A 16,979-nucleotide genomic window follows, 5' to 3' on the forward strand; every position below is an offset into this window, starting at 1 on the left:
GACAATGAAAGACGGTAAGTGTATTTTAAAATACTGTGAGCACTTTACAGGTTTCCGTACTTTTAAAAAATATTAGTCTAAAATTAAAAAGGTGTGGCCACCAAATGATGCATCAATAACCCCAGAAGATTTTCTGTGAATCACCAACGTGCTGCGATTTATCGCGCAGTGACTGATGCTGGTGTCAATTTTGCGTGTCTTCAATCACCACTACTCTCAAAGTGAAGCAAATTCCGTGATGTCCATTGGCCAGTCTCTCCCACCCAGATGCACAAGAGGGGGGAGTTTCAGCTGAGGGAGAGGAGAAGAGCATCCTGTGAGGTAGCAGCAGGCAGCCTGAGCGGGTCCATCTTAACTCCACCTTCTCTTCCGGCTGTGACATCGCTATCGGGCTTTCTTCTCAGACGTCCCTTGACCTACAGGGAGTGGTTAGCGTGGTTTGAATCTCTGGTCTCGGTAGCACAGCGAAGCACACCGCATATGCACCGGAGGCCCCAGTAGAAGAACACGTACTTCCTTCCGTGAGCAACTGATCCGGAGGGTAATCCGGTGCAACGAGCTCAGCGCTTAGCCCAGGGAAGTGTTGCTTGATGATGACGGTGAGGTGGACTTGCTCCTGGGAAAACGGGCCCCCTAAAAAGTTCAAACACCAACCAGAAACCCCATGCTCATCTCTAGCCCTCTCTACTTTATCACTTTAACCCACGGAGCCTCCTAGCCTTCCTTTAACCCTGATGGAAAAAAATCCACGGTTACGGGAATGATTCGCCTTCTTTATCCACTGAGCGGGCACGATTGCATACCCAGGTAAGGTCTCGCTAGGATTTAATTCACTGCCAGTCCTGCACCCCGGCTGGTTACTGTGGATAATCCTGCTGATCTCTGTCCGAGAGATGTCTCGCGGTACCCCCTTCTCTCTGCCACTCACAGTGCTCACCCCGATGAGCCGGGAGGCTGCAATCTACTTGCTGAACTCCCATGTCCCATGGAGGCCCCTAAATGCTTAGAGGCTTGGGTTTTGCAACCGTGGCTAGTGGGGAAATAAAAATAAATGTTTTTTCTATGGATTGCGCATAGGTCGAGGGTCTACGACGTGAACAGAGATGGGGAACGGGTACAGATGCAGCTAGAGGAGCCTACTCAAAAGAACTCATATCGGCTCCCAAATATCCCCTCGAGATGTTCCTACGGCTATGGGAGGGGAAAGGCTGGAGAAGCTATAAGGTGCCAATTTCTGTCCATCTTGTTCTGGGCTCCCAAGAGACGGCGGCCCACGTTCAGCCAGCCAGTCAGCGTTCCAGACTGGAGTGCCCAGGGGCACACTTTTTCGCTGGACTTGGTTACCCGTGTTCCAGAAACCAGGCCAGGAGATGCCCCCCACCCCGTCCCCTGCCCTAAGGCTGAAGGACTAGGAAGAACTGAAAAGGAGCCAAAGGGCCAGAGCAAAATCGGGGTCAAAGCTGGGGAAAAAATAAACAAAAACAGCAGGACTGGGGAACTCGAAAAGGCCATTCATTTAGAAAATCAAGATCACTCTCGTGGGATCCCGTTTCCGGACTCAGCCGGTCTTGGAGCCGGGGAGGGGGCGCCTGCAAGCAGCTGGCATCACCGAGCTTCCCGGGGGGGGGGGGGTGGGAATCCAGCGGGAATGTGGGAGTTCGAGTGCCCAACCCCGCACGAGCCTCTTCCAAAAAGGCCCCCGGGCGCTACTTCTCCCGAGAGAAAAAGGACATGGATGAAGCCCAGCTGAACTGGCTCCGGCCCCGGGGGAGCAGCAGGTCCAGGGTGAGATCCCTCTGCTCCTGTTCCGAGTCCACGGACCGGTAGCCCAGCACCCGCAGGGCCCCGCCACACAGTTCCTGCACCCGGCGGATCTTGGAGAAGGGCAGAGCCTGACGCCAGGCCTGGGAGACGTTGAGGGCGTCCCGGGAGGTGATCTTAAAAGCCTCCCCGCGCCGGCCGGGGCCCGGACCGTGGGTGATGTTGTAGATCCAGGACCCGAGCCGGGGCGTGAGGCGGAGGCCGGCGAAGTCGTACATGCCCCGGATCTCGGCCAGCGGGTCGCGCACCAGGTCCTCGAACCGCACCAGCCGATAGCGGTCCCGCAGGAAGGGCGGGGGCTTGACGGTGGCCGCCTCGACGATGCGCACGTGGCTGCGGCAGACCTCCTGCACCACCCTCAGCCCCGGGTCCAGCTCCACCCGCGTCCCGTTGGTGCCCAGGACGATGCCGTTGTCCCGGGCCAGGGCCTTGGCCGACTGCTCCCGCGACTTGAGCACGGCCCGGGGGTCGCGCACCAGGTGGACGACGCGGAGGTCGAGGGAGGGGTCGGTCAGCAGCGGGTAGAGGACCCGCAGGTTGAAGAAACGCACCTCCTTGACCACCACGTGGCTGTAGGAGCGGCAGGCCTCCGCCACCACCGCGAAGGGCTGCCGGCCGCACAGCGTCTTGCAGGCGGCCTCGCCGGAGATGGCGTCCCGCCGGAAGGCGCCGCAGGCCGGCGGGGAGCACAGGGCCCGGCTCGTCGCCCACTGGAAGAGGTCCGAGAGGTTCCGGCGCCAGGGCAGGTAGGCGTCGAAGACGTCCATGTCGCAGAGGAAGACGGAGCGCACCAGGTCCCGCACGGCCATGTGGAGCACGGCGGCCCTGCCCTGGGCCAGGGACACCCACACGTGCCAGGCGGGCTCCATCAAGTAGAAGACGTCCGGGTGCTGGCTGAAGAGCTGCCCCACGAAGGAGGAGCCCGAGCGCCACGAGGACAGGATCAGCACGTGCACGCGGCCCCCCGGCTCCTCAGGCGCCGGCGGCGAGCGGCCGTGGCGGGAGTAGAGGAAGAGCAGGAAGCCGGTCTGCACCACCAGGAGCACGGCCACCGTGGTGCTGGAGACTCGCAGCCGGGCCATGCCGAGCCGGGGGCCGGACGGAGGGCACGACGGGCTGGGGGAAGAGAGAAGGGCGGCGGTCGTTCGACGCCCGGGGGCCCCTCCTCGGCCACGCGGCCCGTTCTCGGAGCTCAGCGGTTCGGGCGGCGGGCCACAGACTCCGGCCCTGCGCGGTCTGTTTCCGGCCCCACCGGGTCCCTGGACGCATCTCTACTCGGTTCTGTACCTCGGTTTCCCCCTTGGCGGCCCAGAGAGCTCTCTTTCCTCCTAGGGCTGCTGGGAGTAGCAAAACTCCTCGGGGGCAACCGTATTTGCCCCAAGTTTCATTCCTGGTGCTAGTCACCCTTAGATTGGGAGCCTCATGTGGGACCAGGATGATATCTGACCCGATTATCTCGTCTCTACCCAGCGCTTAGTACAATGTTTGACACAGAGTAAGCACTGAAAAAATACCACAATGAAATTTTATTTATTACTAGGGTAAGGATCATTTATTTATTTATTCATACAAATGTCCATGTCCAGTTCCCCCTCTAGACCCTAAGCTCTCTGTGGGAGAGGGAACATGTCTACCAACTCTGTTGCATTGTACTCTCCCAAGCGCGTAGTACAGTGTTCTGCACACAGTAAGCGCTCAGCAAATACCACCGATTGTTTGATTCAGGGGCCCAGATCTCCACTCAGGACTGTACAGAGTTTGGAACACACGATTTAGTGCAGCTCCCAAAGCTAAAACTTAAAGCTCTGTTTTAAATTGTAATTCCCAGGGGGCTGAGGTCTTTTAGCTCCTCAACCACCCTCCTGGCTTCCCATTCACTAATGCCAAGAAGGGAAGAGTCTCAAGTTATTTATTACCCTATTTATTTTATTAATGAGGTGTCATCCCCTTGATTCTATTTATCTTGATGATGTTGTCGTTTTTGTTTTGTTTTGTTTTGCTCTGCCGTCCGTCTCCCCCATTTAGACTGTGAGCCCGTCCTTGGGCAGAGATGGAATGGAATTGTCCATTCCAAGCGCTTAGTACAGTGCTCTGCACATAGTAAGCGCTCAATAAATACTATTGAATGAATGAATGAGTGGCTCCTCTCTGGCTGCTTGAACCATTTAATAGTTATGAGTAGTAAATCCATCCTGGGAATTTGTACCTGCCAAAGTAAACATCTTATCACCAAGATAAGCCTCCTTCTAGGAGACACAGATGCAGGAGGGAGGTGTAGTAGAGGGAGGGAAATGAAAAGGTGTCCTCCCGACAGCAGAACTGCATTTTCCTGGGCAAGAAAGGGAGCGTTTCTGGTCAATCTGGGGTCCCCGAGCCCCTCGGCGGACCTGCCGGCACCCAGATGTAGCTACACGACCAGCAGGTGCAGACGGACCCCTCTGGGGACTCACCTTTGGAAGTGTCCGAGGGAGCAACTTTAAACCAGGAGCTGGATGCCTGGCCCATCTCCTCCTGGCCTTTGCGCCCCCATTTCTGCCACCACAAATCAGTGGGATTTATTGAGCGCTTATCGTGTGCCGAGCACTGTCCTAAACCCCTGGGACAAGAGAGTTGGTAGACACATTCCCTGCCCACAGCCACCACATTCCCCCAGCTCGTCCAGGCCACCGCCTAGTGAATCGCTGGCCCTACGTGACCCCAAAGAACTTGTGCAGGACTCACTACTCGAACCCAGGGATCCCCATCGGGAGAACACAGGGCGGCTCGAGGGGGTTAGTGCCCAGCGCATGGTGAGATTTAACGGGCAGTGGTCTGGCCCAGCAACGTTCGGTTTGGCAGTTCTTGGCTCCAGCACCTCTGAGTTTACCATTTTCCGCTCCACATCTGGGACGGGGCGCCCATTATTCTGAAAGCTCTTTGACTTGGCCCAACTCTATTGTATGCTCAGCAGCGCATAGTAAGAGCTCAGTAAATATCACTGTGCTGGATTGCAGAGCGGGAGTGGTGTTTTTTATTACATTCCCCCAGGCGAGGACTTCTAAGGGGTGCAAAAGCTCTGCCCGGAAGAGGTCCTCAATAAATACGATCTATCGGTTGATTTCTTGCCGCAAGGAGAAGCAGCACGGCCGAGTGGATAGAACACGGGCCTGGCAGTCAGAAGGTCATAGGTTCTAATCCCGGCTCTGCCACTTGTCTGCTGTGTGACCTTGAGCAACTCGCTTCACTTCTCTGTGCCTCCATTACTTCATCTATAAAATGGAGATTAAAAGTGTAAGCCCCATTTAGGGCAGGGACTGTGTCTAACCTGATTTTCTTGAATCCACCCCTGCGCTTAGTACAGTGCCTGGCACACGGTAAGCACTTAACAAATACCACAACTATTATTATTATCTCTCTCACAGATTAAGTTCTGAGTGGGAGTAAAAAAAAAAATGAAACTGCCTTAATTTTCAGAAGCATTTTGCAGAACATCCGTAATGGGCATTAATCACGATTAAAGAAAAATCATCACCAGAAGAGCTGGATGTGATCGCCTTTCCTACCGTCTGGGGATGGCCGGGACGTGGCGGGAGCCGGGCCGGTTCCTCTGGCCGTAGGCTCACATCTCCGGCGCCTCCGTTTCTAGGCAGATCACCAGCTGGGTCCTGACTCCGGGGCTCGTCCCTGTGTGGTGACTGAGGGATCGTCTCTGCACTGAGGGCTCTGTGTGTTCCCTGGACATTGATATCCGAAGGTGGCAATCTCACTGAGATCAGCTGACCTCGGGGACCATTCATTTGGAAAGGTTACACTGACCTGTCTCACCCGGGGATCTGTAATTAAGTCTCTTCTTGTGTCTCGCAGAAATGGCGGCCTGGAGGCAGAGAAACAAGTGGCATTTTCCAAACTGGACACCTCTAATAACAATATGTTATGCACTTAGGGTGTGCCAAGCTCAGTAGTAAGCGCTGGGGTTGACACGCTCTAAGAAGATGGGACACCCAGGGGCTCGCGGCCTAAGCGGGAGAGAGGACTGGTATTTTATCTCCATTTATAGATGCGGAAACTGAGGCACAGAGAAGTAAAGTGACTTTCCCAAAGTCATAGAGCAGGCAAAATGGAGAGCTGGGATTAGAACCCAGGTTCCCCGATTCCCAATCCTCGGGTCTTTCCACTAAGCCACTGGCTTTCTTCAATCCCTATCAATTAATCTATCACTGGTATTGATGGAGAGTTTACTCGGTGCAGAGCTAAGGGCTTGGGAGAGTACAATAGTTAGTAGGCATGATTCCTGCCCTCAAGGAGCTTACAGTCTAAAAGGGAAGACAGACATTAAATAAAATACAGGTAGAGGGAAGCAACAGAAGACAACTTGACACATGCAGAAGCTTTATGGGTATGTTGGAGTGCTGAAGTGGCAAGAGTCGGGGAGAAAAGAGATTAACCTGCAAAGGAAGTGTGGCATTTAGCACTTCCACTGCAAGTCTGTATTCAAACAGAAAAAGGATGTTTTTGATAACTGATTGATGGCAATCAAGAGAAGCAGCGTGGCTCAGTGGAGAGAGCCCGGGCTTGGGAGTCAGAGGTCATGGGTTCGAATCCCAACTCTACCACTTGGCAGCTGTGTGACTGTGGGCAAGTCACTTCACTTCTCTGGGCCTCAGTTACCTCATCTGGAAAATGGGGATGAAGACTGTGAGCCTCATGTGGGACAACCTGATTACCCTGTATCTACCCCAGCGCTTAGAACAGTGCTCTGCACATAGTAAGCGCTAAACAAACACCAACATTATTATTAGAAATCATTGATTAGGCAATTTTAGGCAAGTCTTTAGGGGGAAAAAATCCTGTGATAGAATAACACTTCCTATTGATACAGTGTCCAGGTGTTAAAGCTCTTTTACCTTGTGAGCCCTCGAGGGACAGGGACTATGTTTAATTCCCACCTCTGTATTTCTTTCCAGCACTTAGTACAGTATTCGGCAACACAGTAAGTGCTTAATAAATGCTATTAGCACTACCTACTACTCTGAGTCCTTGCCTGTGTCTTTAACCAACATTATTATTAACAACCTGGCCATCTGGGAGGCAGGCTGGTCTAGTCTCCCTGTTGGGGAAACGGAGGCTTGGAAAGCAGGAGTGACTTGCCCAACATCAACATAAGTCAAGCAGCGTGGCCTAGTGACAAGGTAGTCGGACGACCTGGGTTCTAATCTCGGCTCCGCTGTCAGCTTTGTGACCTTGGGCAAGTCGTGCTTAACTTACCTGTGCCTCGGTTACCTCATCTGTAAAATGGGGATTAAGACTGTGAGCCTTATGTGGGACAACACCTGATTACCCTGTATCTACCTCAGCGCTTAGAACAGTGCTCGACACATAGTAAGCGCTTGACAAATACCAACATCATTATTATTATTATTATTCTCTGTGTTTCAGTTCCCTCATCTGTAAAATGAGGGTGAAGACTATGAGCCTCATGTGGGACAACCTGATGACCCTGTATCTCCCCCAGCACTTAGAAGAGTGCTCTGCACATAGTAAGCGCTTAACAAATACCAACATTACTATTAAATAGCACCTATAATAATAATGGTATTTTTTAAGAAGCGGTTACTATGTGCCAAGCACTCTTCTAAGTATTGGGGTAGATACAAGATAATCAGGTTGTCCCATGTGGGGTTCATTGTCTTTAATCCCCATTTTACAGATGAGCTAACTGAGGCACAGAGAAATTAAATGGCTTGCCCAAAGTCACACAGCAGACAAGGGGTGGAGCCGGGATTATTATGATGTTGGTATTTGTTAAGCGCTTACTATGTGCAGAGCACTGTTCTAAGAGCTGGGGGAGAGACAGGGTAATCAGGTTGTCCCACGTGAGGCTCACAGTCTTGATCCCCATTTTACAGATGAGGTAACTGAGGCACAGAGAAGTGAAGTGACTTGCCCACAGTCACACAGCTGACAAGTGGCAGAGCAGGGAGTCGAACCCATGACCTCCTCCGACTCCCAAGCCCGTACTCTTTCCACTAATCCAGCAACTTCTCTCGGGGGCCTCCACAAAATAGGTAGCAAATCCAAAGATTTATGGGATCTCAGGTTTAAACTAAAGAGAACTTTATGGAAAGGAAAAGGATCTCACAGAGGCGAGTCCCAGACATACCCTAAAGTGAAGGAGACGGTGGGGGTGGGAGGGAGGGAAATTGGAGAGAGAGGGATTAAGGCATCTAAATCCGACAGGAAATTACTTCAAATCCAATGGAAATGAATCATTTTTTTCCATTATTTGGCCCTTCTCACAAGCAGGCAGCTCCTGGAGACTAGGGCCCTTCCAAACCACAGATGGGGGCTCCAGCAGCACAGCAGCCCGGGCAGCCGCTGGTGCCCATCTTGGCTGCAGCAGCTCAGGGCTTTTTGTTTTTTTATGGTATTTCTTAAGCGCTTACTATGTTCCAGGCACCATACTAAGCGTTGGGGCAGATACAAGCTAATCGGGTTAGACCCAGTCCCTGTCCCGCATTTGGCTCACAGTCTTAATCCCCGTTCTACAGGTGGAGGTAATCGAGGCATTGAGAAGTGAAGCGACTTTCCCAAGGTCACAAAGCAGATAAGTGGTGGAGGCGGGAAGCTCTTGGAGACACAAAGGGCAGCTCAGAAAACTCAGGCTGGGAGACTTCCAGGCCGTATCACTTCACAGACACACTTCAGACACAAATGGGAGATATCTGAAAGTGGACACCATACAACGCAGGTGCCAGGGACAAGGATACAGCGAGTTACTATTTAGTAAAAAAAAAATAAAAATTAATCAATCGACAGCGTTTGACTAAGTCCTTAGTGGGTGCAGAGCACTGTACAAAGCCCTTAGGAGAATACACTAAAGTAGAAATGATCCCTACCCTCAAAGAGCTTGCAATCTAGCAGGCATGGAGATAAATGAGTCCCCACTTTCCCACTTAATGCCATGCCAAAGACCAGTATTTCTGTTTTCCCAGTTCCACAGAATCTGCTCTATTGTGCCTTGAAAACCTAAATATTCACACATACACATATCCGTATGCACACGAAGGATACTTTTGCTATATCTACATCTATAGAATTATATCTATAATTCTATTTACTTCTATTGATGCCTGTTAACTTGTTTTGATGTCTGTCTCCCCCCTTTCTAGACTATAAACCTGGTGTGGGCAGGGATTGTCTCTATTGCTGAATTGTACTTTCCGAGAGCTTAGTACAGTGCTCTGTACACAGTAAGCGCTCAATAAATATGATTGGATGAATGAATGGATGAACGCTAGCAGATCAGATCTGGGAGATGCCTGTGAGCCTGCTGTTGGGTAGGGATATTTGTTGCTCAATTGTACTTTCCAAGTGCTTAGTACAGTGCTCTGCACACAGTAAGTGCTCAATAAATACAATTGAATGAATGAATGAAAACCCAATTGCAAAGTAGCAGCAGGGCCTAGTGGAAAGAGCATGGGTTTGGGAGTCAGAGGACCTGGGTTCTACTCCCAGCTCCACCACATAATTGCTGTGTGACCTTCGGCAAGTCATTTAACTTATCTGTACCTCAGTTCCCTCACTGGCAAAATGGGGATTCAATACCTGTTATCCCTCCTACTTAGACTGTGAGCCCCATGTGAGACTTGACTATCTTGAATCTAGCCCAGTGCTTAGTACAGTGTCTGCTACGCAGTAAGAGCTTCGCAAATACCATTAAAAAAAAGGCAACCGGCAACTTTGCCCAGTCCCACTCTTAGCAGGAGCGCTAGGAATCTAAATCCAAGCAGGGGACTGAGTAGGACGTCTCTACTTCGATGCCTCGCTGACACCTCAAACTTAACATATCCAAATCAGAACTCATCTTCCCACCCAAACCCTGTCCCCAAACTATACACGGCACCACCATCCTCCCTGTCTCACCAGCCAGTAACCTTGGCGTTATCCTTGACTCATCTCTCCCATTCAACCTGCATATTTAACCTGTTACTAAATCCTATCATTTCGACCTTCGTAACTCTCAAATCCCCCCTTTCCTCTCCATCCAAACTGCTTCCACGTTAATCCAAGCACTTATTTTAGCCCACCTTGATTACCGCATCAGACTCCTCACCGACTTCCCTGCCTCCGGTCACTCTCCACTCCAATCCACACTTCACTCTGCTGCTTGGATCATTTACCTACAAAACCAATCAGTCCACATATGCCCAGTCCTCCAGTGGTCGCCCACCCACCTCCACAGCAAATAGAAACTCTTTACCATCGACTTTAAAACACTCAATCACCTTGCTCCCTCCTATCACACCTCTCTGATTTCCTACTTCAACTCGGCCCCCAATCTTTGCTCCACTAACATCAACCTTCTCACGTACCTCGATCTCATCTGTCTCGCCGCTGAACTCTCGTCCACGTTCTGCCTCTAAACTGGAACGCACTCCCTCTTCATATCAAATGATCACTCGCCCCTCCTTCAAAACCTTTTTAAAAGCATCTCTCCAAGAGGCTTTCCCCAATTAAGGCCTCATTTCCTCTTCTTCTCACTCCCTTCTGAGTGGCCCTTGCATTAGGATTTACACCCTGTTCACCCCTCCCTCAGCCTCACCCCACTTATGTATTTAGGTGTAATTATTTCTACTAATGTCCGTCTCCCCTTTCTAGACTGTTAGCTTGCTGTGGGCAGGGAACACGTCTACCAACTCGGTTATATTTTATTCTCCCAAGCGCTTTAGGTCAGTGCTCTATACACAGATAGTGCTCAACAAATATGACTAAATGATAGTGCCCCAGATGATGAGTCAGAAGACCTGATTTCTATTCCTGGCTCTGCCTATGACTCCTCTAGACTGTAAACCCGTTGTTGGACAGGGATTGTCTCTCTTTATTGCTGTATTGTACTTTCCAAGCGCCTAGTACAGTGCTCAGCACCCAGTAAACGCTCAATAAATAGGATTGGATGAATGAATGACCCATACTGGGGCTCTTTTCCCCTTCTGCGACACAGTTTTCCCATTTATAAAATAGGAATCCTCCCCCGACAGCCTGCCTTTCCGGGATGAGTTTTCGCTGCCTGCACCTCCGTTGTATTGTACGCTCCCATTCGCTTAGCACAGTGCTCTTACCACAGAAATTCGTCAATAAATACCATTGATTGATTGAAAGGACGCTGCCGGAGAGCTCTCTGGGGAGAAAAGCCGGCAACTCCCTATGATGCTTGGCTTTCACAGAAAGATGGGAATATCAAGAATCCCTTCAATCCACAGCTTCTTCTTGCCCTATCTTCTCCTCCCACCAGCTCCTCCAATCACTCGGTATCACTAATATTTATTGAGGTCGGGGACTGTAGAAAAGAATTATAAAATACGATCGCTGCCTTCGAGGTGTTTACAGGCTACAGGGGGGAAAGCACTAGCCACACCAGACCAATTGGCTTCCGAGTAGTGTCTTACACTGCAGCTCCCAGTGGAGAAATCACAGTCTTGATACTTTTTGGACCGAAGGAAGAGCAGCTGCAGCAGAAGGAAGAGTATTTATGAAGGGCCCACTGCTGGGAGACAGAGAAGCGGCTTCCTAATGAGTTCAGTAGTCAGTCCGAGAGAGTACGATGCCCCTCCACATACGAGTCCCTTTTCAGGAACCAATAAAGCTTAACATCTTAAATCCCTTCTCCCATTCCCACCCCGCCCAAGGAAGGCTCAGGGAATCATCCTCTCCACCAGGCATTTTTCCGGGGAGGAAGGGCCGATTGGGCAGGGTAGCAGCGTGGCTTAGTGGCAAGAGCACGGATTTGGGAGCCAGAGGATGTGGGTTCTAATCCCGGCTCCGCCACCTGTCTGCTGTGTGACCTTGGGCAAGTCACTTCACTTCTCTATGCCTCGGTTGCTTCATCTGTAAAGTGGGGATGAAGACTGTGAGCCCCATGTGGGACAACCTGATTACCTTGTATTCATCCCAGCGCTGAGAACAGTGCTTGGCGTATAGTAAGCACTTAAGAAATACCATTATTATTATTACTATTAGATTCACTCCTCTGGGCTTCAGTGACCTAATCTGCCAAATGGGGATGAAGACTCTGAGCCCCATGGAGGACAACCTGATTACCTTATATCTAGCAGCATGGCTCAGTGGAAAGAGCCTGGGCTTGGGAGTCAGAGGTAATGGATTCGAATCCCGGCTCTGCCACTTGTCAACTGTGTGACGGTGGGCAAGTCACTTCACTTCTCTGTGCCTCAGTTACCTCATCTGTAAAATGGGGATTAACTGTAAGCCTCACGTGGGACAACCTGATTACCCTGTATCTATCCCAGCGCTTAGAACAGTGCTCTGCACATAGTAAGTGCTTAACAAATACCAACATTATTATGATTATTACCCGAGTGCTGAGAACAGTGCTAGGCATATAGTAAGCACTTAAGAAATACATTATTATTATTATTAATAGATTCACTTCTCTGGGCCTCAGTTACTTCATCTGTAAAATGGGGATGAAGACTGTGAGCCCCACGTGGGACAACCTGATTACCTTGTATCCTCCAGTGCTTAGAACAGTGCTTGGCACATAGTAAGCGCTTAACAAATACCAACATTACTCTTATTATTCTCTGGGCCTCAGTTCCCTCCTCTGTAAAATGGGGATAAAGATGGGAGCCCCACGGGGGACCACCTCATTACCTTGTATCCCTCCCAGCGCTTAGAACAGGGCTTGGCCCATAGTAAGCACTTAAGAAATACCAACATTATTATTATTATTCTCTGGGCCTCGGTTCCCTCCTCTGTAAAATGGGGATGAAGACTGTGAGCCCCACGGGGGACAACCTGATTACCTTGTGTCCCCCTCCAGCGCTTAGAACAGTGCTTGGCACATAGTAAGCGCTTAACAAATACCATCATTATTATTATTATTATTATCTGGGCCTCAGTTCCCTCCTCTGTAAAATGGGGATGAAGACTGTGAGCCCCAAGGGGGACCACCTGATCCCCTTATATTCCTCCCTGCGCTTAGAACAGTGCCCGGCACATAGTAAGCGCTTAAGCAATACCAACATGATTATTAGACGCTTAACAAATACCGTGATTATTACTATTAGAGCCCCGGGGCCCAGAGCAGAGAGGGACCCAGGCACCGGGACGGCACGGCGTCGTGGCTACAGGGTCCTGGGTTCTAATCCCGCCTCCCCCACTTGCCTGCGGTGTGGCCTGGGCCAAGTCACTTCTCCGTGCCTCGGTTCTCCCATCTGGAAAAGGGGCATAAAGGGCCGCGAGCCCCGTGCGGGGCAGGAGCGGGGTCCAGCCTTGATTTCCTTGTATAAGGTTGGTCTTTGTGAAGCGCTTACTAGGTGCGGAGCACTGCTCTGAGCGTTGGGGTAGACAGAGGGTCGTCAGGTGGTCCCACGTGGGGCTCACAGTTAATCCCCATTTTGCAGATGAGGTCACTGAGGCCCAGAGAGGCGCCTGGCCCACAGTGCTCCGGCTGACAAGGGGCAGAGGCGGGATTGGACCCCACGACCCGTGACTCCCCAGGCCGGGGTCTTGCCACCGAGCCAGGCTGCTTCTCTGCGGCGCAGCGCTCAGTGCGGTGCCTGCGATGTAGTAAGCGCTTAGCGGAGAGGGGCGTTATGGCGATGGGGCGGCCCAGGCGTCCGGCCCGGCTCCTCCTGCGGCCGCCGAGGGGCCCCGGGCCCGACCCCCCTGCACACATTCCCCCCCTTCCCCCCCGCCATGTCCCCCCGCCTCTACCTGCGCCGCCTCCTCAGCCGCACACTGCGCCCCTTTGGGGGGTGGCCGCTGCCCCGGCTGGCCCGGGCCGGGGACGACAGACGGACAGGGGACGGCAGGGGAGGGAGGGAGGGAGGGAGGGACGGAGGGAGGGACGGAGGAGGGAGGGAGGGTCCGTCCGCTCCCGCCCCTCGCCCGGCCCGGCCCGGCCCGCCCCTCACACGCTCCTGCCGCTCCACCGTCCCTCCCCTCAAACCTTCCCGCCCCGCACACTCTCCCTCCCCTTCCTCTCACACCCTTCACACCCTCCCTCCCCTCCCCTCCCCTCCGACCCTCCCTCCATTCCCCGGACCCTCTCTCCATTCCTCTCAGACCCTCCCTCCCCTCAGACCTTCCCTCTATTCCCCTCAGACCCTCCCTCCCTTCAGAACCTCCCTCCATTCCCCTCGTACCCTTCCTCCCCAAGACCCTCCCTCCATTCCCCTCAGATCCCCTCTCCATTCCCCTCAGACCCTCCCTCCCCTAAAACCTTCCCTCCATTCCCCTCAAACCCTCCCTCCCTTCAGACCCTCCCTCCATTCCCCTCAGACCCTCCCTCCATTCCCCTCAGACCCTCCCTCCCCTAAAACCTTCCCTCCATTCCCCTCAGACCCTCCCTCCCCTAAAACCTTCCCTCCATTCCCCTCAGACCCTCCCTCCCCTAAAACCTTCCCTCCATTCCCCTCAGACCCTCCCTCCCCTAAAACCTTCCCTCCATTCCCCTCAGACCCTCCCTCCCCTAAAACCTTCCCTCCATTCCCCTCAGACCCTCCCTCCATTCCCCTCAACCCCTTTAGCCCCACTCCTTGACCCTCCCACCCCTCGGACCGTCCCTTAACTCCCCCCTTCCTCCTCTTCCTCCCTTTCCAGCCCGACTCCAGGACCCCCTATCATCTATCAATCAATCAATCCAATTTCTTGGTCTTTATTGATTTATTGGTGCCTCGGTGACCTCATCTGTAAAATGGGATCGACACTATGAGCCCCACGAGGGAAAGGGACCGTGTCCAACTGGATTTGCTTGTATCCACCTCAGCGTATAGTACAGTGCCTGGCCCACAGTAAGCACTTAACAAATGCCATTATTAGTAATAGCAGTATTGAGTGCTTACTGTGTGCAGGGCACTGTGCCAAGCACTTGGAAGAGTACCATATAACAGAGCTGGTAGACACATTCCCCGACCACAATGAGCTCACAGTCCAGAACGGGAGACAGACGATATAAATAAAGAAAGAAATAACAGATAGATACATAAGTGCTGTGGGGCTGAGTGGCGGTGAGTACAGGGAGCAAATCAGGGTGACGCAGAAGGGGGAAAAGGCTTAGTACAGTGCTCTGCGCATAGTAAGTGCTCGATAAATACGACCGAATGAGGGAAATGGGGGCTTAGTCAGAGAAGGCCTCTTGGAAGAGATGTGCCTTCAAAAAGGCTTTGAAGGTGAAGTCAGTCGGTCAATCATTTATTGAGCGCTTACTGTGGGCAGAGCACTACCAAAGAGAGAAGCAGCGTGGCTGAGTGGAAAGAGCCTGGGCTTGGGTGTCAGAGGTCATGGGTTCAAATCCCAGCCCCGCCGCTTGCCAGCTGTGTGACTTTGGGCAAGTCACTTAACTTCTCTGTGCCTCAGTTACCTCATCTGTCAAATGGGGATTAAAAACCGTGAGCCCCACGTGGGACAACCTGATCACCTTGTATCCCCCCCAGCGCTTAGAACAGTGCTTTGCGCATAGTAAGCGCTTAACAAATACCACCCTTATAACCATTATTATTACCAAGTGCTGGGGAGAGCACAGTGTAACCTTACAATAGACACATTCCATCTCCACAGGGAGCTCTATCGGATATTCATTCGTTCAATCATACTTATTGAGGGCTTACTGTGTGCAGAGCACTGTGCTAAGCGCTTGGGAGAGTTCGGTAACAATAGACAGACACAGTCCCTGCCCACAATGAGCTTACAGTCTAGAGGGAGGGCGTTCCAGGCCAGAGGCAGGACGTGGACGACGCGGTTGTCGGCCCGGCTTCCCCCGCGGGGGGACATTCAGGGCTTCCTCAGAGTCCCTGGCAGGTGGACAGACAGACAGAGCCCTTCCAACCCCCACTTCCACACACACTCACCCTCACAGACACGGGAGTGCCCACCTGCCCCCCACCTTCCCCCTGTCAGCTCCCTGGTGAGGGGCCCAGAGGAAAGGCAACCGAGCCAACTGGGAAACACAAAAAGCCCTTGTGAATGAAATGGAAACCCAGTGGAGTCACTGCAAAGCTCCGAGCCAAGGTGACCGGGAATCTGAACCGCAGCCACAGCCCAGATCCAAACTCTGCTCTGAAACCGAGTCAGTCGTCTCGGCCCAAATGCCCGCCCCGCCGCCCAAGGTCTGTGCCCCAGAACCACCCTCCCCTGAGGAACGGCGACCTTAGGAAGTGGGGTCACGGCCTGCCGCAATGCCCGATTGAGTTTAATCAATCAGTCAATTGTTTGTATTGAGCGTTTACTGTGTGCAGAGCACTTGAGTTGCTTTTCAATCATTTGCTCCACAGAACTGCCCCCTTCTGGAAGATCCTCTGGGAAAATCTCAAAGAAGCCATCTAAAGTTTACCCCAAAAAACCGTAAACTGCAGCTTCTTCCTGCCTTGGCTCCTGCCTGAGAGGTTCAATCACAAGTTCTGGGCAAACCTCATCAGGCTTGGCCCAAATCACTCACCGCTCATTCACTCAGCGAGCAACATTTAATGGAAAACAAAGAAAAACAACGGAGACTCAGTTGCGTTCCTTGCTAAGAAGATAATAGAGAAGATGCCCCCTCGCTGGAAACAGAGGTGTGGGGCAGAGATAGTACTGAATCTGATTATTTTTCTTTTATCATGAGATTCTGTTGATTGTTTGTCATCTATGCACTTAGAATGTGCTGAACACTACAGTGGTTACAAAATAATTAGACTGGGCACTGGACCCTTCTCTTAATATTGTTAAAGCCCTTCATGTTCCATATAGCATAATATTATTTCAAATTTAACAGGGTCTTCTCATAATTTAGTAAGCAATGCAAGGGGGGGGATAAGGGAGGGAGGGGAAGAAATCCTTACTTTGGGACAGGGACTGTGTGTCCAACCTGATTTGCTTGTATCTACTCCACTGCTTAGTACAGTGCTTGACATAGTAAGCGCTTAATAAATACCACAATTATTATTATCACATGGTATCTGATATCTAACCCCTAGCAGCATTGCCTAGTGGTTAGAACATGGGCCTGGGAGACAGAAGAGCCTGGGTTCTAATCTCAGCTCTGCCACTTGCCTGCTGTGTGGCCCTGGGCAAGTCACTTCACTTCCCTGTGTTTTACACCGTTTTATTCTGTAAAACGGTGAATAAGACTGTGAGCCCCATGTGGGACAGGGACTGTGTGCAACCTGGTAAGCTGTATCCAT

General features: G+C 51.9%; 1 protein-coding gene across 3 annotated transcripts; it reads right to left on the reverse strand.

The window, feature by feature from the left end:
- On the reverse strand, window positions 1-13,623 carry LOC100086595 (carbohydrate sulfotransferase 6-like). Of its 3 annotated transcripts, XR_005660568.1 has the most exons (4): window positions 13,534-13,623; window positions 5,617-5,674; window positions 514-2,937; window positions 1-416 (listed from the first exon to the last, which is right to left on the reverse strand). XR_005660568.1 is itself a non-coding variant. In XM_029076210.1 (3 exons), the coding sequence occupies exon 3, from the start codon at window positions 2,901-2,903 to the stop codon at window positions 1,707-1,709; it is 1,197 nt and encodes a 398-aa protein (XP_028932043.1). In that variant the 5' UTR covers window positions 2,904-2,937; window positions 5,617-5,674; window positions 13,534-13,623; the 3' UTR covers window positions 1-1,706. The 3 variants fall into 3 exon arrangements, 2 of the variants coding, with proteins under 2 accessions (XP_028932043.1, XP_028932045.1); XM_029076210.1 differs by having other exon boundaries at window positions 1-2,937; XM_029076212.1 differs by lacking the exon at window positions 5,617-5,674 and having other exon boundaries at window positions 1-2,937.
- Between the last annotated feature and the right edge of the window lie 3,356 nt (window positions 13,624-16,979).

This window comes from Ornithorhynchus anatinus, chromosome 11 (assembly GCF_004115215.2).
Source record: "Ornithorhynchus anatinus isolate Pmale09 chromosome 11, mOrnAna1.pri.v4, whole genome shotgun sequence".
Lineage (NCBI taxonomy): Eukaryota > Metazoa > Chordata > Mammalia > Monotremata > Ornithorhynchidae > Ornithorhynchus > Ornithorhynchus anatinus.